Source organism: Terrapene carolina, unplaced genomic scaffold, assembly GCF_002925995.2.
Source record: "Terrapene carolina triunguis isolate 2854851 unplaced genomic scaffold, T_m_triunguis-2.0 Scaffold238, whole genome shotgun sequence".
NCBI classification, from domain to species: Eukaryota; Metazoa; Chordata; order Testudines; family Emydidae; genus Terrapene; species Terrapene triunguis.
In genome coordinates, this window is record NW_020664589.1 from 874177 (window position 1) to 897322 (window position 23146).

At 44.6% G+C, this 23146-nt stretch overlaps 1 protein-coding gene across 1 annotated transcript in view; it reads left to right on the forward strand.

Annotated features, from left to right (window-relative positions):
• The window catches only part of CACNA1B (calcium voltage-gated channel subunit alpha1 B), a 490111-nt gene that overhangs the window by 302407 nt on the left and 164558 nt on the right, over window positions 1-23146 (forward strand). Inside the window, exons 13-16 of the mRNA XM_024206825.3 lie at window positions 9314-9426; window positions 13764-13876; window positions 21770-21901; window positions 22834-22906. Coding sequence (XP_024062593.2) covers window positions 9314-9426; window positions 13764-13876; window positions 21770-21901; window positions 22834-22906 — 431 coding nt within the window. The remainder of the gene's footprint in view (window positions 1-9313; window positions 9427-13763; window positions 13877-21769; window positions 21902-22833; window positions 22907-23146) is intronic.

The following is a 23146-nucleotide window of genomic DNA, read 5'->3' on the forward strand; positions in this document are numbered from 1 at the left end:
GGGAATCACAGTTGACCCCTGTGATTGATTGATTTTCAATAGGAACAGCAGAGAAATTCTTTTCTCAGTCACATTTGTTCCTTGACTCTAAATATTCAGTAACTTTCCAACCAGAGATGCTGTTTCTTCTTTCTGTCCTATATAGTTTTCTGTGGTTTGCACGATCATTTCCTATGACACCTTCGTTCTACCATTTGCAGGCCAGAGATCTTTGTATAGTTTCCCATGCCCACAAATACATCCCTGGGTGGTGCTAAGGAAACACCAGTGGAAATGGGCCACATGCTATTAGAAACAGCAGCCTGACACATTCTTGGCATGGGATTGTAGAAATTAGAGGTGGGTCCCAAGCCAAAATTCTAGATCTGAACACCCACAGACTTGGTGGCTGTTCAGATCCATGCGTGAGCTTTGCGTCTCTAGCCTCTCTCTAGTTAGAATATTATAAGCTGTGTAGACTGGTAGATGGGATTGGTCCTGCTTTGAGCAGGGGATTGGACTAGATGACCTCCTGAGGTCCCTTCCAACCCTGATATTCTATGATTCTATGATTGATTCTATGACTGGTGACAATCAGAGAAAAGGAGCCTTGGACATGGAGAATGAACCTCAGCCATAGGAATTCTAAGAGCAAGTGTCATAGCTTGTAATTCTAGCCTCATTTCATAGGCTGGAGAAGACGATGTTTCAATTAAGGAAGGGTACAGTGGTTAGATGAACCTGAATCTTGAGATGAAATTCCAGCTGAGCTCAGATCCAACATTTTCTAAAGTTCAGATAAGCCTGGTTAACTCCTTGTTCATAATTTGCATTTGCTTTTGCACCTCCTGTCTTTGGCTGAGACCAGTAGCAGGAGTGCCACCATGCTGTGTGCAGTATTTCTAGCCTGTCATTTTCAGACCAAAGAGCTCCGAAATGATTAACAAACCCTGCTCTTCCTTTAAGACGGTTCAAAGCTTCAGAAATGCAGATAGAAACTTTTCCAAATGTTAGGGGTGATCAGATCTGGTGTTTTTATTTAGGCCTGTCTCTGCACTGAACCATAGGCACTCTAATTATCCTTACGTCTAATGGTGAATGAACCCTGGACGTAACAGGGTTATATCGAAGAGTGTCAGTGACACTGAATGAAATTCCACAAAACCAGGAGATTTGAAATATCTCATTGAAACACACAGCAAAATCCTTCGCCACAATAGTGAGAGGTTTAAAAACCATCCTTAAGATTAATCCATGAGTGAGTCTCTCTGTAAAGGAGTGAGACTTGGAAGGCCTGATGTAGAACATGAGAAATGTAACCGCCTCTAATTATATTGTTTCCTGGAGAGCACTTGTAATTGAACTTGAAAGGAGTCTTGTGAACTGCAATGGGCAGGAGTCCAAGGAGTGAAGTCAAGTCTGGAAGGGTCTGCAGCACCTTGAAACTCAACCAGGCACCTTCTAATTCAAGTATAGCTGTCCCTCCGGGAAGCATTTAATTACATTACAAATATATTTTACTTAATGAATAGATGGTGAGAGCCTTTGGGTCTGCATTGATTTCCCCCCACTCCTGTTCTTTTAACTTTCGTGTTATTGAAATGCTCTGATTAACTTTCTCTGCTTGATATTTCCTATTGTCTCCACTGCTTTGAAACAGGAACTGTAGGAGCTTTAAGAAATTAATTGGAATATTTGTTTAGTTTCACTTTCGTTTAGTAGCATCTGTGTTCTGTGAATTCTTTGGACCCAGGTCCTCAGTGAATAGCAGCAGATATCCATATGCCCCCGGAATCAATGGTCCACTGGAGAAATAGCCAATCCCTCCGGGATGCAACTGGGTGACTGAGCAACAAAATGGCAGATGAAAGTCAATGTTCATAAATGCAAAATAATGCATGTTGGAAAACGTAATCTCAACTATTCATACAAAATGATGGGGTCTAAATTAGCTGTTGCCACTTAAGAATTAGATCTTGGAGTCATTGTGGCCAGTTCTCTGAAAACATGCACTCAATGTGCAGTGGCAGTCAAAAAAGCTAACAAAATGTTAGGAACCACTTGGAAAGGGATAGATAATAAAATAGTAAATATCATAATGCCACTATATAAATCCATGGTATGACTGCACCTTGAAGACTGTGTGCAGTTCTCATCACCTCATCTCAAAAAAGATATGTTAGACATGGAAAAGGTACAGAGAAGAGCAACAAAAATGATTAAGGGAATGGGGCAGCGTCCATATGAGGAGAGATTAAAAAGACTAGGACTATGTAGCGTGGAAAAGAGATGACTAAGAACATAAGAATGGCCATACTGGGTCAGACCAAAGGTCCATCTAGCCCATTATCCTGTCTTCTGACAGTGGCCAATGCCAGGTGCCCCAGAGGGAATGAACAGAACAGGTAATCATCAAGTGATCTATCCCCTGTCGCTCATTCCCAGTTTTCGGCAAACAGAGGCTAGGGACACCATCCCTGCCCATCCTGGCTAATAGCCATTGATGGACCTATCCTCCATCAATTTATCTAGTTCTTTTTTTGAACCCTGTTATAGTCTTGGTCTTCATAACATCCTCTGGCAAGGAGTTCCACAGGTTGACTCTGCATTGTGTGAAAAAATACTTCCTTTTATTTTAAACCTGCTGCCTATTAATTTCATTTGGTGACCCCTAGTTCTTGTTCTTCTTAAAGAAGGAGTAAATAACACTTCCTTATTTACGTTCTCCACACGAGTCATGATTTTATAGACTTCAATCATATCCCCCCTTAGTCATCTTTTTTCCAAGCTGAAAAGTCCCAGTCTTATTAATCTCTCCTTGTACGGAAGCCGTTCCATACCCCTAATCATTTTTGTTGCCCTTTTCTGAATCTTTTCCAATTCTAATATATCTTTTTTGAGATGGGGCGACCACATCTGCATGCAGTATTCAAGATGTGAGCGTACCATGCATTTATAGAGAGGCAATACAATATTTTCTATCTTATTATCTGTCCCTTTCCTAGTGATTCCTAACATTCTTGTTGTTTTTTTGACTGCTGCTGCACATTGAGCCAATGTTTTCAGAGAACCATCCACGATGACTCCAAGATCTCTTTCTTGAGTGATAACAACTAATTTAGACCCCATCATTTTATATGTACAGTTGGGATTATGTTTTCCAATGTGCATTACTTTGCATTTATCAACATTGACTTTCATCTGCCATTTTGTTGCCCAGTCACCCAGTTTTGAGAGATCCTTTTGTAACTCTTTGCACTCTGCTTTGGACTTAACTATCTTGAGAAGTTTTGTATCATCTGCAAATTTTGCCACCTCACTGTTTACCGCTTTTTTCAGATCATTTATGAATATGTTGAATAGGACTGGGCCCAGTACAGACCCCTGGGAGACACCACTATTTACCTCTCTCCATTCTGAAAACTGATAATTTATTCCTACCCTCTGTTTCCTATCTTTTAACCAGTTACCAATCCATGAGAGGACCTTCCCTGTTATCCCATTACAGCTTACTTTGTTTAAGAGCCTTTGGTGAGGGACCTTGTCAAAGGCTTTCTGAAAATCTAAGTACACTATATCCACTGGATCCCCCTTGTACACATGCTTGTTGACCCCTTCAAAGAATTCTAGTAGATTGGTGAGGCATGATTTCCCTTTACAAAAACCATGTTGACCCTTCCCCAACAAATTATGTTGTTGAAATTATGTTGTGTCTGAAAATTTTGTTCTTTACTATAGTTTCAAGCAGTTTGCCTGGTACTGAAGTCAGGCTTACAGGCCTGTGATTGCCAGGATCTCCTCTGGACCCCTTTTTAAAAATCGGTGTCATATTAGTTATCCTCCAGTCATTTGGTATAGAAGCTGATTTAAATGATAGGTTACAGACCGCAGTTAGTAGTTCTGCAATTTCACATTTGAGTTCCTTCAGAACTCTTGGGTGAATGCCATCTGGTCCTGATGACTTATTACTGTTTAGTTTATCAATTTGTTCCAAAACCTCCTCTAATGACACCACAATCTAGAACAGTTCCTCAGATTTGTCAGCTAAAAAGAATGGCTCAGGTTTGGGAATCTACCTCACATCCTCAGCCGTGAAGACCGATGCAAAGAATTCATTTAGTTTCTCCGCAATGGCCTTATCGTCCTTGAGTGCTCGTTTAGCATCTCGATCGGGGAAATATGTTAGAGGTCTATATGATAGAGGTCGATAAAATCTATAAAATCATGACTGGTATGGAGAAAGTGAATAAGGAAGTGTTATTTACTCCTTCACATAACACAAGAATCAGGGGTCTCCCGATGAAATGAATAGGCAGCAGGTTTAAAACAAACAAAAGGACGTATTTCTTCACACAACGCACAGTCAAACTGTGGAACTCATTGCCAGGGAATGTTGTGAAGGCCAAAAGAATAACTTAGTTCAAAAAAGAATGACAGCCTAGCCTAGATGGTCAGCGATGCAACCCCATGCTGTGGGTGTCCCTAAGCCTCTGACTGCCAGATCCTGGGACCCGATGGCAGGGGATGGACCACTTAATGATTGCACTGTTCTATTCATTCCTTTTGAAGCATCTGGCATTGGCCACTGTTGGAAGACAAGATACTAGGCTAGCTGGACCATTGGTCTGACCCAGTATGGCCGTTCTGATGTTCTTATGTTATGAAGAAATCTGGAGTAGGCACTGGAACTTTTTGGATGTTTGTGGAACATTTTCCAATTTTTCTCCTCTGCAGAGAAAGCTGATCAGTGTCACACAATGCTATAAATATTATGGGTCTGCTATGCAGGTTCTCTTCTTCAAAGTGCAGACCTTTGTTGAGTGGCCTAGATGAAATAGGTTGCAGTTCCCAGTGGACAGGTTTGCTTCATACAATCACCCACCATCATTGTTTGCGTTAATTGCCGCTGTCGCTGGCATTTTCAAGAGGAAGAGATTTCTGATCACTGACAACTCTTTAATCTAGCACAAAAAGGCATCATGAGAGCTAGTGGCTTGAAGCTGCTGTTAGATAAAGTCAGAGTAAAAACAAGGCACATGTTTTCAGTGAGGGTAATTAACCATTGGAACAACTTGTTTAGGCATGTGGTGGAGTTTCCATCACTTGCAGTCATTAAATGAAGACTGGATGCCTTTCTAAAAGAGATGCTACAGCTCAACCAGAAATCATGGGCTTGACGCAGAAGTTCTGTGAGATTCTATGGCCTGTGTTATGTAGGAGATCAGAAAAGATGATCTCAGTTATCCATAGAATCATAGAATATCAGGGTTGGAAGGGACCTCAGGAGGTCATCTAGTCCAACCCCCTGCTCAAAGCAGGACTAAACCCCCCAAAATATATCGAGATATACCTATCTCATAGAACTGGAAGGGACACCGAAAGGTCATTGTGTCCAGCCCCCTGCCTTCACTAGCATCCCGGCCTTAAAATCTATACGTCTATGAAAGAAGACCGAGGAACTAATGGACTATAGAGACTGAACTGTCCTTTCACTTCTCTAGGTAAGTTTGGCTGGGCAGCGTGCAGGGAAGTCTCACGTTGCTGCTGTCCATGTTGTTCTTTGGCTCCCACCAATGGAGATTGACATTCTCCAGGACTGACCATCTAATACCTCACACCTTCCCTCAATACGCTTTACGAATGAAATTTTTTTTTTAAAGGCTGAACAAAAACATTATTATTACTACTATTATTTTTTGGGAACTAGGGAACTCGATCAAGATATTTGGGCCATCACGGTCTAAGAACTCATCTCTTCTGTTTTCTTTTGTGTGCTGCAGTGTGCTTAACCAAATGCATTATGCAATTAGTTTCTTGATGGTATCGTATTTGCCTTTGAAGTAGAGGCCCAGCTCCCTCTGGATATAAATATGCAACATTTGCAATTGAAAGAAAAAGGGTTTCTGAAACACGCATGTTTATTTATGTCTGCTGATTATTTCAAGCCCGCTCTCTTCAAGAAGAGAGGGAGGTTTGGACTTGGGGCTCTTTTCCTGGTTAGAGGTTTCCACACGGGGAAGAGCAAATAAACCTGATAGTAGCATCCCCAACTCCTGCACCTAATGACATCAGACTTCCAGACAGTGCGGAAATGGAATTAATTTGTTGGTGATTGACAAAAAAGAGCCACTAACTACCTAATTCAGACAGATGGGGCAAAATGATACCAGTGTGGCCTTTGCCAGCAGCATACATTTTAAATTAAATTAGACTATTTGTATCAAACTATTTTCCCTTTAAATTGAATTACAGAATGCTTCTGTTTAAGGGAGATTAAATTAAATTTAGGGCCTGAATACCAGGAGGTCCAAACAATGAAATTGCATTTTCAATTATATGGGCAGGACCATGTCAGAAGAAATCCTGTTTTGGATCCGTCAGCCAGAGAAGCTGATTCATTCTGAGTTGCTCTCGTACTCAAAGAGTTAAGTGCTTTCGTTTTTCTCTGCCTCCTTGCTTCCGCCCTTCCTTTATTGCCTGCATATGGCCTCTTGGTGCCAGGGCCCGTGGCAGCTAGTCACCGTTGAGACACTGCTGACACTGCCAGCTATGATCTCTGGAACCAGGTGCCACTGAGTCTAGTTCTGGACGCAAGGATCACTAGCTCTGAAACGACATTTGGTTTCTTCTCTCAGGGGTGCAAAGAGGAGATCTGGAGCAGGCACTCAAACTTCTTAGCTGTTTCTCTGACTTTTACATCTGTTACTCCCATTTCTTGCCATGTGCCTTAAAAAAGCCCAGATTGATCTGTCTGTCTATCGATCCATCCAGCCAATCTGTGTTGTGTTTTTCTATATATGAATATCTAGGGTGCTAGATAGTTCTGAGCCCGTGGTAGTTTTATCTAGTGGGTAGACTCAGGAGACCTTGGTTCTATTCCGGGCTCTGCCATTGGCCTGCTGGGTGACCTTGGGCAAGTCACTGCCTCTTCTCTCTACCTCTAAAATGGGGATAATGATATTGACCTCCTTTGTAAAGTGCTTTGAGATCTACTGAGGAAAACCGCTATATAAGAGCTAGATATTAGAATACCTACATAGAAGGAGTCTCGCACTGAGCCGGGACTTTTCTCCAGTGTGACTTCCTGGATCCATAGCTATTTTTAAAACGTTTGGGGTAAATTTGGTGCTCTTGAAAGCAAGAAACCAAGAGCTTTGCCTAGAGTTAGGTAGAACAGGCATGTGGATGCAAATTCCCTGACCTGGCCTGACCTGCAGCTACCCTTGCTGCTTCATATCTTGCCCCCTCATAGGTAGAGACTTCTGCCTGTTTCATAGCATGTGGTGGAACAAATATCCATGAGGAAATAGAAGGATTCCACTAAACTCATTCCACTTATGTCCTGAAGGCCACATCCTTTGGTAGGGCCGAGTTCTGCTGAGAAGGGAACTGGAATTCTGTTAACGGGCTAAGGAGAGTTCGAATCACAAAGCTTAAAGGGCAGCTGTAGACAAAAGAGTGACTCTGTAAATATGACATGTGAGTTCCATATTCTATATCAGTTTTTATAATGTATTTACCGCTATTGCATACAAACACCTTCCAGCTGTGCATTAAACATCGAGATTAATATCTGTCATGTGGTTTGTTCTTCTCTCATCCTTTCCCCAGGAGGAGAACTGTGTGTGCAGTGGAGTGTTCTGTTTTGGTAGGGTTTTGTTTTTGATGTTGCTTTTAAAAAAATGTTCCCTGGTTACTCCTTCTCAGTGACCTCAAGATCCAAGCTGCTCAGTTTACAAAGCAAACGGTAGTTTTTTCTATAACTGCGACTCCTGCAAATTCAATCTGGGATTTGAAAAATCCAGCTGGATTTTTTCTGCCCCTTATGTCATGATAGGTGATTAAAAACTTTCCAATCAAAAACGTACCTGGCTGTTTTGTTGGTGATGCATGAGGCAGAATGGTACTCCACTTGCTGTCTCCGAGCTGTGTAGGTTCTGCAGGGATAACAAAAGGAATCTGCTTTGAGTCAGTAGTAAAGTCAGCACCTTGGACACTTTTCAGAGTAGCAGCCGTGTTAGTCTGTATCCGCAAAAAGAACAGGAGTACTTGTGGCACCTTAGAGACTAACAAATTTATTAGAGCATAAGCTTTCGTGGGCTACAACCCACTTCTTCGGATGGACACTGAATGCGCACAGGGTGCAGGTCTCTTGAATTAGGTGGTATCATTTTTACATATGGTAAAATTTGCAAAAGCACCTAAATCTCATTTTCAAAAATGCTTATATCATTTAGGCACCTATGTTCCGTTGACTTTCAATAGGACTTGGATTTCTAGGTGACTTAAGTGTGTTTGTGACCTAAATCACTTAGTTTTCAAAGTGCCATTGAAAGTCAATGGAACTTAGGCACATAAGTGACATAGGCACTTTTGAAAATAGGACATAGATGCTTGTAAAAATTTTACTTATTGTCATTTTTAAGACCATAATCACACCTTGAAAAGGGTGATTTTTCAGCTATAGCATATCTAATTTAACCAATTATCTAAAGGGACTTAAAGGGACTCCTTGTTTGTGCTAGCAATACTTAGGATCACAGGTTTGTGCTAGCAATACTTAGGATCACATCTTTTTGCATATTTGAGCAAACTGGGTAAATTGCACATGATACTGTTAGATGCAACCATTGGAAGAATTTATCAAGGGGCGTGGTGGATTCTCTATCCATGACCATTTTAAAATGAAGATTTGATGTCTTTCTAAAAGATCTGCTCTAGGAATTATTTGGGGAGAAGTTTTACAGGGGCGCTGGAACAATTTGTATAGTGGGGGCGCTGAGAGCCATTGAACCAAACTGTAAAGCTTGTATATAATGGAAACCACTTCAAGCCAAGGAGTGTGGCAGCACCCCTAGTTCCAGCACATATAATGCTTTATAGCCTGTGTTATACAGGAGGTCAGACTAGATGATCACAACGGTCCCTTTGGAATCTGTGAATCTACCACCCATTTGAAAGAGTGATTGACAGGTCTGTGTAATTGTACATATGCAAAATATTATGGGTGGAGTTAAGGGAGGCCTTTATAAACAGCCCCTCACAAACCTCTTTCTCAAAATGCTTTTCCTAGAGGTGGACAGGATTTCTCAAAGCTCACATACCTAACTTTCCACAGCAGAGCTGAAACTGCTTCCTTTGTGCTTCTTGTACGATGTGCCTCCCATACGTGTATGCGGAAATAATTGTGTGAAAGGGTATTAAGCAGTTACCTTCCCATTGCAGAGGAGTTTTCGCCCAGCAGGAGGCAGTCCATGCTGTGAAGCTGTTCTACTGCATTATCTCAGCCTTGCAGGACCTCATTAACTGATTCAGCCTCTTTGCTGGCTTCTAGATTTTGCAGAGTTTGTTTTCCTGGGTCTGTTCCTTACTGAGATGTCCTTGAAGATGTACGGACTAGGGCCAAGAAATTACTTCCACTCCTCGTTCAACTGCTTCGACTTTGGGGTAAGTTGACATCAGCTACACAAACCAATGTGGTGTGGAAGCCCCTCCTTTGTTGAGTGATGTTATATGTTTATCAGTGAGTGCAAAGGCAATGATGTCCCATGGGCACATTTTACAGAGATTAGCTACTCCTCTCTCACTTCCCTGTATAAATCAAGTGAACAGTGAGATACAATGAGGAAACATGCCAGTCTGAATACACTTCCTCTAGGAATTGCCTCCTAAGAAACCCAGTAGCCAACCAGAACTGTATGTCTGTGGGAATTGTTTTCTGCTAAAAGCCCACATGGAACCAGTTCTCATCAGCAGCCTCACTAAGTGCTCTAATACCAGGAGATGCCATTTTCAAGTTAGGGGTGTGTTTGTGTTTTAAATCATGTTTCCCTTTGCTCGGATTCCCTACCATCCTGTGGGTGACTTCCCCTCACGATACATGGGCAGTGAGTTTCAAAGTTCTGTGTCCATAATGAGGCGTATATAATAAAAGTGGCATGTTTTGGGGGAGATGCTGAGCATATACTATTGATGTAAACATTTTTGCTCAGGCCCTCTGGAAAGACAGGACACTTCTATAGGTGTCTGTGGATATGGGCGTCTAACACAATGGGCTACATTCTGCCTACACATAGGCTTACACACCTTCTGTTGTCTTTAATGGGAATTATGTACCTGGATCCTAAGAGAGTATCTGGGCTGCAATATTTCGTGTCGCTGGCACTCAAGATGCAGTCACCACCATAAAGATTAGAGAAGGAAAAGAACAGCTGGGGCATCTCGTGTGTCCTCCAGCCAGTCTGAGGTGGACTTTACGTCTGACACCTTGGATGCTTAACTGACAAGATGCTGCGAGTGATTCCCTTCCCCTTCTGGGACTGAACTTGCTGTTTCTGCACCATTCCTTGACTGGGAAATGAATATTGAGACTCACTCCATTTCCCCTTTGGCAGGTGCCCACATCACAAATTCCACTCTCACAGCTGACTCTAATCGGCCCCTTTGTTGGCCATCTCAGCAGGGAGGCCAAGGACCGATTAGGCCTAGAGCCTGGACTAACCCCTTCTCTCTAGAGGGGGGCTGTTTGGAGCAGAACAAGGTCAGGAAAGGTGTGGTGTGTGTCGGGCAGCTGGCTGGGCTCCCAGCCCAGGAAGGGCTAACACCATGCCACTCTTTCAGGAAACGGTTTATTAATTAAGATTTTACAAGCTTTGCGAAGTCACACAAAACAAAGCTATTTCCCAGACCAACACCGCCCCCGCCCCCTCTCTCAGGGCCAATCATAGGAGCCAGCCTTCCTCCTGCAGCCCCCCTCAACCCCAACTGAGCTTTCTCAGCTCTTCATTGAATCACCTGACCTCTTCCCAGCTGGGGCTGACGGGCCCTAGAGCCCCTGCTGCTTAACGGGGTAAACCACCCTGTTACATGTGGGAAGCATCAGGTGTACTTTGCGAGGCTGGCAATCCCTTACCTTTCACTGGCACTGTGAAAAGAAAACAACAACAACAACAAACCCCTGACACAACATATCAAATATGCCTAAACTTGGCGATTTTCATGCTAAGACGTAGCATTTAGGGCTAGCTGTGCGGACACCATCCCCCAGTTCTGTGGGAGCAAACTGTCATGCAAATAATTGTGTGTGTGGCATTGCATCTGCAACTACTTGCACCCACAGTTTAAGTCACCTCGATGGCTACACTCCTGATTTTGGGAGGTAATCAGGGACTTCAGTGAACGTCACCTGAACTAAAAGCAACAAGCTGTTGTGGGCGTAATTTTGTGCCTGCAAAAACGAAGGTTCTGCTACGGCTGGACTGAAAATTTGGTTGGGATTTTCAAAGACTTCTAAGGGAGTTGGCCAGGGCCGGCCCTAGACCAACTGGTGCCCCAGGCGAGGAGCTTGTTCAGCACGCCCTCCATTTGTTAAACTTTTGAATACCTTATTTTTTTAATTGCATTTGTAGCCCATTTCATGACTCTGATGCATGATTTGCATGCGGGATTTATCCCCGTCATATAAGACGATAAAACTTGCTTACTAGGATCTGTAAATCTGTATTTAGTCATGCCATATATAAGCAGTCTGGAAGGTTCCACAAAGATCCCAGAACATTCTAGGAGGTTACTAAAAACGAATCCACATACGGAATACCTGAAACGTTTTACTTCAAACATTCTATTTTCCCTTTTGTCGCTAACCACCAAAACAGCACTCTGAGCCTGGCGCCCCCCAAGCCTGGCACCCCAGGTGGTCACCTGGGTCACCTACCTCTAAATCCGGCCCTGGAGTTGGCACCCAGCTCCTATTGAAAGTCAACGGGAGTGAGGCGTTTAACAACCTGAGACGCCTTTGAAAATTCCAGTCTGCGTGAGCTGTGTCAAGAAAATAAGCCCGTTTTTGTAATACTTTAATTTGGCTTTTAATTAACCTAAATTTATCACTGCCTCATTTTTTGTCAAGTTCTAGTGAAAGATGCTGGATTGATGTTCTCTATCCCCCACACAGGTACTGCATGGGCCACAATATGGCAAGCTTCACCCTCACTGCCTGCTAATTTCCCGTCATTTATTTCATAAAAGGCATTGTTAATCAGAATGCTCCACCCACAAGGAACAAAAACTTATACCCGATCTTGTGGGATGGATTATTTAAGAATTTTATATTAAACACAGAAGAAATCCACTGGGCTTTTGTTCATGCCATGCTGAATGAAGCACTGGTAATAAGTTTCACAGACTGGGATTCCCGGAGGGAGTGGGTTTTGAGCACTTTTCTTATTCTTCCCATTTTAGAGAGTCCATTGGGAACCCACCACTATCTATGTTTCTTCTCCCGCACCCACCTTCCCACTCCCCAAATTAATTCTGTTTCTTCACCCCCTTTGGAACAGTACACAGTTCTGTAGTCAGTTTAGTTTGACAAACCATTGAGATGAAACAGTTCAAAAGCAAAGAGCGAAGCAACAAAACAGAGACATTGGCCCCGGGGAGGGGTCGTCTGGTGGAGTCGTGTGTGAAGTTACTCCCAAGAGGTCATTTTAATATGGCAAGAAAATTAATTATCAATTTAAAACTCAGAGGGTCTGGGGGAAGGTTTCACTGATGCATGATGGATCCCTAGAAAGGATACACAGTGGAGGAGAGGAGAGTTGGGTTCTGCTCAAAAGGAGCTGGAATGCTGTACACAAATGGTGTTTTCAGGGCGTCGACAATCTCATATCATCACTCTGGTGTGGTAACTGGCATAGGTCTGTCTATTCACCTTGATTTTCTGTGAAAATTGCATTCCATGGTAGAAATAAGCCCCTCGTGCATTTCAAGGCAATTATTGTGCTTCTCCATCGCTAAAGTGTCTCAACCTTTGGTCTTGTCTGAAGCTAGATATAAAGGCTAAGAAATGCTTGTCTTACCTTATTACCTAAACAGTAACCTAGCGTTTATATAATTCCCCTTTACTATAATGCATTTTTCATTACTATAATTTCTCCCTATTTGCACTACATTTCATTGAAAGTCCCTTTGAATCTTAGGGTTTGTACTATTGCATAGCTGCCAACATTTTAACAAAATATGTCGAGAGACAATTCTGTAAATATCTCAAGGCTGGGGGCTGCTGAATGGTTGGATGCGAACTCTAGTGGATTTTAAGGATTTTTATTTAACTGCAAGTATCTTAATTAACCAGCATTTTAAAGGTTCTGATCAGAGAGATGCTTCCAGTCGATTTTACATCATGATAATACTTAGCTCCTATACGGTGCACACTCGTGAGCCCAGCTGTGCCCTTACTCATGGGAGTAAGGGGGTATATGGAGACACTTCACATCCCTGTGGGGGCTGCCCATATGCACAGTTTGGGGATGGGCACAGCTTCTGCCTGACTGCTATCCCCAGTCTTGTGCAAGTGGGCACTGGTGGGGAGTGGGAGGAGCCTTGGCTGTGACCTCACAAGAGTCACAATACACCAGCCAACACACAGAACTGGTGCAAAGGGGGAAGCAATCTGCACCAGCAGAAGGGCTCATGTACGGTGATTCTGCCACCACAGCAAGGGAGAAGCAAACAGCAGACTGTGACTTTGAGTTGCCGTCCTGCTCCAGGGGCAGTGCGATGACATGCCGCCCCTTTCTCCGGCTGGATCGCACATTTACAAAATTAGCACCATTATGTCGGAGAGTTTGGGCTTCCTTGCTGTTTCCTTGATTATACTGGCAGCCCTATTAGAATCCAGTCACAGTGCAGGAGCTGTCTCCTCTTTGGTCCCTAGCCCTTGTGGGAGGACCCAAAGCCCCAGCCGGTTATGCAACCATTTTCCCTTTTAAAATGGCTTGTTCTTGCAGGTGATAGTGGGGAGCATTTTTGAAGTGATTTGGGCAGCAGTGAAGCCAGGTACCTCATTTGGCATCAGTGTATTGAGAGCTCTTCGACTGCTGAGGATTTTCAAAGTAACCAAGTAAGTCCAGGTTCCTTTTTCGCTCCTTTTGGCTATTTAGCTCGACATTGCCTGCTTGCCTTGCACACTCCTGTTATAAAGCCATGTAGAATTCGGGCCCCAGCAGTAACTTCTGCTTCTGTCCATCCTCCTTACACTGCCAAGCATGAACTGCGATTATCGGATGGGAGTGCTACCAACACCCATGTCAGCCAAAGCGGGTGATTGTTGCTACAGCTGAATAAGTCATGAAGATGAAACTACTCCCCTGCAGAGGACAAGACTAAGATTTGCCAGCACAACAGCAGGAGGAAGCTAGTGCTGCCTGTACTGTACCTAATCTAGGAGTGTATTGAGGTCTTCAGTTTCCAGGGTTGTGAATCTGGCACTTTTGTGATCCAGTAGAGTTTGGTGGACGGACCTTTTCACTTGTTCTTCTGACATGTCAGGTTACTATGCGCTGGAATTAACAAACAGCAGTTGTGCAATTTGTAATCGATTGCTGCAGGATGTTAAAGTTGTAATGTTGAGCTAACTGAAAAATGGTATGGGCATTCGTGCCGGTTTTGTTTTTCCCCCCACAAACAAGTTTGCCCCTCCCTTCCTTCCTCTCTTTAATTATCTCTTTGTATTAACAAGAGGAGTATAGCAGCCAGGTGAGCGTTGAGGCAACTCAGCTCTGGTCAGTTAGCCTCACCTACCACATCTCTGCAGGATTGGGGATGCAGAGCAAACAAACTATCTTGCAATAAAAGGTATGTTCTTAACTCAGGTTAGCTAATGCACGTTAGCAAACTTTGGTTAAAATAGTGACAAAGACACAGCACTCCGCTTTTAACTTGGATTACCAGTTCTAGTTCAACGCCAGGCCCCCAAGGGTGTGTCTACACTGCAGCTGGGAATGACCCTTCCAGCTCAGGTAGACAGACGTGTGGTGGCGGGGCTTGCGTTAGTATGCTAAAAGTAGCTGTGTGGACGTTGCGGCAATGGCAGAGGCTCAGACAAGCCACCTGAGCTCAAGCCCCGTCTACCCCCCGGGACAAGCTCAGGTGGATCGCCTGAGCCCCTCCCTGGTGCTGCAACATCCACACAGCTATTCTTAGCGCACGAGCATGAGCCCCTCTCTACCACAAGTCTGTCTACCCGACCAAGCTCCCTCCCGGCTACAGTGTAGACATATCCCTGCAGAGTTGAAGTCGAGCTGCTAACCCAAGTTAAAAGCTGAGTGTGATGGGTTGACCCCTTGGGAAGTCACCTGATGTGCTGCAATTCCACTGACTTTACCTGTTCTGCCAGCCTGGGCCCCCTTTACCCTGTCTTGCCGTGCCAGGCTCTTAAAACCTCCTCCAGCACACACAGGCAGGGCCACACCCAGCTGCAGATCAGCTCTGGGAAGACTCAGCTTAAGGGACTTGCTCCAGCACTCGGATGTCCACCTCCCTTGGAGCGCAGCCCCAAAGAGAGATTCTGAAATTCGCCTCTTCCCTCAATGTGGAAGAGGGCTGTGCATAGAAATTTTGAAATTCTATGCCCCCAGTTAGAAATTGCATAAACTGGGTTACATTATAACCCAGAAATAAATGTATTAACTAGAACAGGTGTATTTTAAGTAGTTAAGGAGGTAGCAGACAGAACAAGGCTGATGACTAAGAAAATAAAACAGAGCACGCAAACTAAGCTTAATACACTAAAGAAACTGGTTACATGTGAGTTCTCACCCTAAATGTGGTTCTAATAATCTTCTTCACAGGCCAGACGTCCTTCCAGCCTGGGCCCAGTTCTTTCCCCCTGTTCAGTCTTAGACTATGTCTACACTTGCCATTTAAAACGCAAAATGCCCCTTTTTTATGCTAAAACCATGGGAGCGTCTACACTTGTTAATGACTTTTTGCAGTGAAACCCAGAAGTTTCACCGCAAAAAGAAAACCACCTTCACGAGAGGCATACAGCTCTTACTGCTGTTTTTTTCACGCTGTTGTGAAAGTGAAGACACGTTCTACCAGTGTAAACACCTTTTGGCCTCTGGAGGATATCCCACAGCTCCAAAAGTGACCACTCTGGCCAGCATCTCCGCTGCTCTGACGCCAGGTAAACAGATGTCCGCCCCTTCCCTGTTAGCCCCGGGAAGTTTGAAACTCACTTTCCCTTCGCTTGTAGATGTGGCAGGGGGTTTAAAAAAAATGCCACGAAAGAAACAAGGAAGTAATGGGGCTGCTGGGACATGAAGCAGTGCAGCACGGGGCACTGAGCAGAGACCCAGAATGCCTTTCGCACACACACCCCCAAGACCTATCCAGAGAGCTGCACTGTGGGATAGCTGCCCTACAGCGCTGCTCTCATCGGCAATGGAAGTGCTGCTAGTGTAAACACTCTCTGATGCCTGAGGAATTAAGTGAGTACACAAACCAGCACTTTTCTTTCACCGGTTCCCTATCACCGATGAAACTTACAATGCAAAAACTTTGCAAGTGTAGACATACCCATAGTTGTTTCCAGCAGTCATCTTGGGTGGGGTAGCAGGGGAGAACTCACGACCTGGATTGCCTCACTCCCCACCTTTAAATAGGATTTGCATAAGGCGGGAATCCTTTGTTTCCTAGTTTGACCCCGGTTCCCTTACAGTGGAAAGTTACAAGAAGTCCCAGGTAATGTTTTAGCATCAGGTGACAAGACCACCTGACCCTGTGTGGCCCTGGTGGTCATTCTTCACAGGCTGACCCACAGGTTCACGGGAAGACTAAGCTCTTTTACAGTCCATTGTCCTTGTTGATGGGCCATCCGCCCTGTCTGGCTTTTCCATTGTTGTACCTGAAGTGTTGGCAGTGGGCGTCACCCAAAGTAGCATAGTTGAAATACAGATACATAGATACAGAAATGATACATACACACAAATAGGATAATGGCATTCAGTAAATCATCACCTTTCCAATGATATCTCACATGAGCCATCTTGCATAGAGTATATCAGTTATGTCATATTCATATCATAGGCATATTTTCATAAAGAATATGGAATGACACGCCATACTGAGTTGCCATCTCTTTGCTGCTATTTTAACCTGTTAGCTAACCCGAGTTAGGAACACACCTTTCTTTGCTGTGTAGACCCACCCTTAGAGTTGTCTGGCTTTTTACGTGTTGATCGTTCTGCGGCTCCAACTTTCACCGGTAAGTGTCTGAGGAAACCCACTTTCTGGGAAGGGTGGGGAGCTGGAAAAATTGTAGGTTCTAAGCAGAAAAGTGCTCAATCAAACCAGCACCGCACATCTGACCATGAGCTAGTTGAGAAAGTTGGCAAAGCAAGAGCTCCAAATGCTACATTGCTGCTGTCTGGTTCTCATTACAGCCTCACCCTGGGCTAATTCTTTCCTTTTTGCCTGGCTTTCACTGCAGTCTTTCCCTGAAGCATCCTGCCCTGGGATTTTTGCCTCTAATCTGTTCAGCGGAAGGCAGGGGCACACCATCCTGCTCTGAATAATTGGGGGTATTACACCTTTTGATTTGGAGGCTTTTTCTTCCGTCAGCACAAGCCGGGAAGATGGTAAAAAGCAGAGCGACACGATGGTTAGGCACGTCACCACCGTGAGTGGGAATGCAGCCCAAGAGGCACAGAAATTCAGAGAGAGGAAGACAAGGAGAAAATAGCTCAACATAATTTCCTCCTTGTCAAGATGTAATGGGAACTGGCAACTGTAGAAATTTAACTCCTTGTTACAGCCCGGGGGCCTGTCATCAGTCCTAGATGGGTGCTGAAATGACCCGGGTATGCCCAGCGACTCTGGATAATCCAGCCACCTGACCTGTGTGTTTGCTGCCCAGTCATGTTAACTGAGAAATACCAGCCTGAGGCAGGCAGCAGCATGAGGCAGGGAAAATTCCCTTGGAGAACTTTCTGTCCTGGACTGTGGTCATGAAAACCCCTGTCTCTCCATCAGAGCAATTTAGCCTCTTTTTAGGGTCTAAGCCAGGGGTGGGCAAACTTTTTGGCCTGAGGGCCACATCAGGGTTCCAAAACTGTATGGAGGGCTGGGTAGGGAAGGCTGTGCCTCCCCAAACTGGCTGGCCCCCGCCCCCTATCCGCCCCCTCCCACTTCCTGCCCCCTGACTGCCCCCCTCAGAACCCCCAACCCATCCAACCCCCCGGCTCCTTGTCCCCTGATCGCCCCTCCCAGGATCCCCCGCCCCTAACCGTCCCCCCCGGGACCTCACCCCCTATCCAACACCCTCTGCTCCCTGTCCCAACTGGCTCGACCCCTATCCACACCCTCATCCCCTGACAGGACCCCGGGATTCCCATGCCTATCCAACCGTCCTCTGCTTCCTGTCCCCTGACCGCCCACCCCCCCAGAACCTCCGCCCCATCCAACCGCCCTGTGCTCCCTGTCCCCTGACTGCCCCCCGGGACCCCTGCTCCTTATCCAACCCCCTCCCCCCCGCCTCCTTACCGTGACGCTCAGAGCAGCATGTCTGGAAGCCGCGCCGCCCGGCCGGAGCCAACCACACTGCCGCGCTGCCTGGCAGGAGCTCGCAGCCCTGCCGCCCAGAGCGCTAGCGGCACGGCGAGCTGAGGCTGCAGGGGATGGGGGACAGCGGGGGGGGGGGCGGGGGCTAGCCACCCCAGCCAGGATTTCAAGGGCTGGGCAGGAAGGCATTAATGGGGGAATCTCGAGTAGGAGTAGAGAGGTTATTTTAGCTCTATGTTTGGCACTGGTGTGACTGCTGCTGGAATAGTATGTCCAGTTCTGGTGTCCATAGTCCAAGAAGGATGTTGATAAATTGGATGGGGTTCAAAGAAGAGCCATGAGAATGATTAAAGGTTTAGAAAACCTGCCTTACATTGATAGACTCAAAGAGCTCAATCTACTTAGCTTAACAAAGAGAAGGTTAAGGAGTGATTTTGATTAGTCTATAAATTCCTACATGGGGAACAAATAGACTCAAAGATTTAAAGGCCAGAAGGGACCATCATGATCATCTAGTCCAGTGGTTCTCAAATTTTTGTACTGGTGACCCCTTTCACACAGCAAGTCTCTGAGTGCGACCCCCCCATATAAATTAAAAATACTTTTTATATATTTAACACCCTTATAAATGCTGGAGGCAAAGCAGGGTTTGGGGTGGAGGCTGACAGCTCGCAACCCCCCATGTAATAACCTCTCGACCCCCTGAGGCGTGCCAACCCCCAATTTGAGAACCCCGATCTAGTCTGATCTCCTGCACGTTGCAGGCCACAGAACCTCATGCACCCGCTCCTGTCGTAGGCCCATATAGTTGTTAATCTTAAATCTAGGAAAGAAAGTTATAACACGATACAAGGGCTGGAAGTAGAAGCTAGATAAATTCAGACTGAAATAAGGCGTAAATTTTTACCAGTGAGTGTAATTAAGCATGGGAACAATTTCCCAAGGGTTATGGTGGATTCTCCATCGCTGACCATTTTTAAATCAGGACTGGATGTTTTTCTAAAAGATCTGCTCTAGGAATTATTTTGGGGAAGTTCCCTAGCCTGTATTATGCAGGAGGTCAGACTAGATGATCACAATGGTCCCTTCTGGCCTTAGGCTCTGTGAATCTATGAATTCAAAATAGCTTTTGAGAAATTTCCTTCAATTTTATTAATTTTTTTTAAAGTTAGTGTTTGAAATCTAAACGAAATGTTTGTCAACCTGAAACAACTTTTTTTTTTTTAACTTTTTGATTTGCTGAAAGATTTGAAAAATTCTGGGTTTGGGACAGCCCGAAACAATTAAAAAAAAAATCAGAAGAGGCAGCACACCAGAAAATCAGTTATTCACCCAGCTCTGCTTGCTGGTAGATGGTGGAGAAGGGCATGGTGTTCTAGGAAAAGAACTGGAAAAGTGGAACAGAGAGAAGTGAAGGAGGAGTGGGGTAGAAATAGAATAATTAGGAGCTTGTATGAAAGCCTGCTTCCTCTGTAAGCTGTTTTATGGAGTTGTGGCGGGGGGAACAGACAAATCATCGGGCACCCTTCTTCCACACCCTACAACAGCTGCTCTGCAGTAAGGATTTCAGGTTAAGGGCCTGTCCCCCATAGCCCAGGTGGAAACTGTGGAGCAGGACTGCCATCAGGAACCCAGGCTCTGTGTGGTAGCTTCCTGGTCTGGAGAGAGGAAGTGATAGAAGTAACTGGAGAAAAAGGAGAGAGAAAGAGCTGGAAAAATTCCTGCTTGCTATCCCAAAGTGATCAGAAAAACTTGAAGGGAATGTCTACACCGCACATTAAGCCTGGGCTCTGACTCAGGTTTGAGGCCAAGCCCCTCTTCTGTCCACACACCAATCATAGAACCACAGGGTTAAAAGGGGCCGCAAGGGTTATCTAGTCTAACCCCCTGCCAAGGTGCAGGATTTGTTGTGTCTAAAATCAGTCAGACTCAGGTCAGCAAGCACTCAGCACCCAGGTTTTAGAACCCTGCTTAGGTCAGAGCCTGAGTCCCACTGAGCCTCGGGGTCCAAGACCTGCCATTTTGCAGTGTGGACGCAAATCAAACCACAGACCTGAATAAGAAGGTCTGAATAGTGCTGTATGGACATGTTAGCACAGCTACGGTAAACCTGGGTTTGCAATGCAATATGGAGGCTCAAGCATGGGCTTGGAAACTCCATGTCCACAAGCACAGGTCCCACAGCCGTAGGTTTACAATGTAAACCTAGATAACAGCATATCCAAAGGTTTAAATCCCTATCTCCCATTGTGTGCTCTAACCCTGTTGTTTCTCAGGCTTGTCTGTCTAACGGGAGATTGTTAAAGAGATCCTCAGCTTTAATAGCTCTATCTGCATTTTCTGATTCATTAGTTTTCCTAATATAAACGTTCCCTGCTTGTTCTCAGCAGGATAATAAAATAAAGAGAGAGTGCCATTTCTATACATCCTCTCAGGACCTCCTTTATTTAGCCTGCCTCTTCCACCCTTGTGTGTGTGTGTGTGTGTATGTACGTGCCCATAATGACAAGGGATGGAATAAATCCAGGATGACCTGGTGGGGATAACAGCAGATGGAACAGCAGTGCCTGGCCAGGTGGAACCTGCTGTATGGAGGTCATGAGCTGAGGTATGCTCTCCTTCCTTGAGTTCTTGTCCACAATTTGCACAATTTAGGGGTTTGATGCAGTGAGGTTAATTTTTAATCATGACTGCCTGCTAAATAGGATGGCCAAATCCCCCTTAAGTGCTCACATTCTATGCCTAAAAGTCTGTTTCAATTTAAATGCCTGAATGTGAGATTTTTTTTTTTAAGGTCTGTCTGTGGAAATCAGGCATGAAACAGTTGAAAGTTCATGTTTAAATAACTTCCCAAACAACATGGTGGGGGGAATCAGGCTCCTATGGAAATGAACCATTCAGTCCTGGCTCCAGTCTTACCAAAATGACTAGTTCACAGTCCCCGCCAATTCATTCTGGCCTTGGCATTATCAGTAAATCCTCATTCTTGGCATCCCCAACAGTTGGTATGTGTAGTAATGGAAAGGAAAATGCATGGGATTATATACTGTAGGGAACAGACCTATACTGCAGAGAGGATGAGCTAAGGAATGCTGCATTGTTTAGAACATTTAAAGTTAGATTGGACAAAGCACTGCAGAATTCATGGTAGGTGACTATTCTCCGCAGGCAGGCATTTGCTCAGGAGGTGCTTTCCATCTCTGACTTCTCTGATTCTGTGTGTTATTTTGCTATCTGATAGACTCAGGTGGGCCACATTGTTCTGCTGGCATTACATCAGTGGAGAGTTTGGCCCAGATGAATTGAAGGAGACTGTTCAACTTGGACTGTGTCCCATAGAACACTCATCATCAGGTCCCTTTTAAAGAGCTAGATCGTTTTAATCTCTCCTGGAAGTGGCCCCTCCTCGCCCCGTGACACTAATGGTTGGTTGCTTTGATTTACAACCTAGATACTGGAACTCCCTAAGGAATCTGGTGGTCTCCTTGCTGAACTCCATGAAATCCATCATCAGTTTGCTCTTCCTGCTCTTCCTCTTCATTGTGGTGTTTGCTCTGCTGGGAATGCAGCTCTTTGGAGGACAGTAAGTGTAGTGTGCTGCTCATATCAAAGCAGTCCCCGAGGAAGGCAAAAGGCTGACGGGGACTGGATGGCTCAGAGGATGTGCAAATCTGGTTTAAATTCTTTCATGTGGAAAATGTTCCTACTGGAACATAGTTTTATCAAACCTGAGATTTTTTTTTTAATGGGACAATGCCAGTTTCTATGAATAATTTCAGTTTTCCAAAGTGAAATGTCAAAACAAGCATTTTTGTTGCAAATTGACATTTTGAAAGAAACGAAGAGCATTTGTTTCGTTTAAAGATAAATTTGTCGTTTTGTTCTTTAAAAAAATAATCTAAACAAAATGACATTTGATGTTGAAATGTCCATTCATAGTTTCATTTAGTTTATTTTCAGTTGGATATTTCTGATTTAAAACTTTTGTTCCACAACATTTTTCAGTGTTTTGATTTTTCCATTCCCATTTAGGGATGGAAATTAATTTCAAAATGTTTGAATTTCCCCTGAGTCGAAAATGCCATTTTCTTAACTGTTCTGCTAAACACACCTCTCTTGGGTCATGTCTGCACTGCACTTTCGGCGGTAAAAACACACCCCGGACCGACAAAAGTTTTACTGATGAAAAGCGTCGGTGTGGACAGCGCTGACAAAGCTACTGCCCCTCATTGGGGGTGGTTGTATTTTGTTGGCGGGAGAGCTCTCTCCCGCCGACAAAGAGCAGCTACACTGTGTCCTGACAGTGGCGAGGCTTTAGCGGCATAGCTGTGAGGCTGTAAGCTGCGCAGTGTAGACACAGCCTTACTTAACATACCGCATCCCTTCCTGAAACTGACCAGATTATCTCTATGTGGAGCAAATGTTGTCTTCTGACTCTGGCGATAGAGAATTATGAGAGCATAGATATTTTTTTTCCAGCACTGTTTTAATTTTTAATTTTTATTTCCTGCTTAGGTTTAATTTCCAAGATGAAACACCGACCACAAACTTCGATACGTTCCCTGCTGCCATCCTCACTGTGTTCCAGGTAAAGCTTCCTCCTTTACGGGGTGTGCGCTAGAAAGGAACATGTAGACATCTGTCGGTTCCCGATGGAGGAGATGTCCCTCAAGCTATCTGGAATTTAGGAAAGGAGAAAGTCATTTTTGTTTGCTCATCGCCAACTGTTTATTAGAGAAGAACTGCTCACAATGTGCTGTGGGATTATAATGCACACATTTACCAGTGAAATGATCCATTAAAATAAATGCTGAGGGGCTCTTTGAAA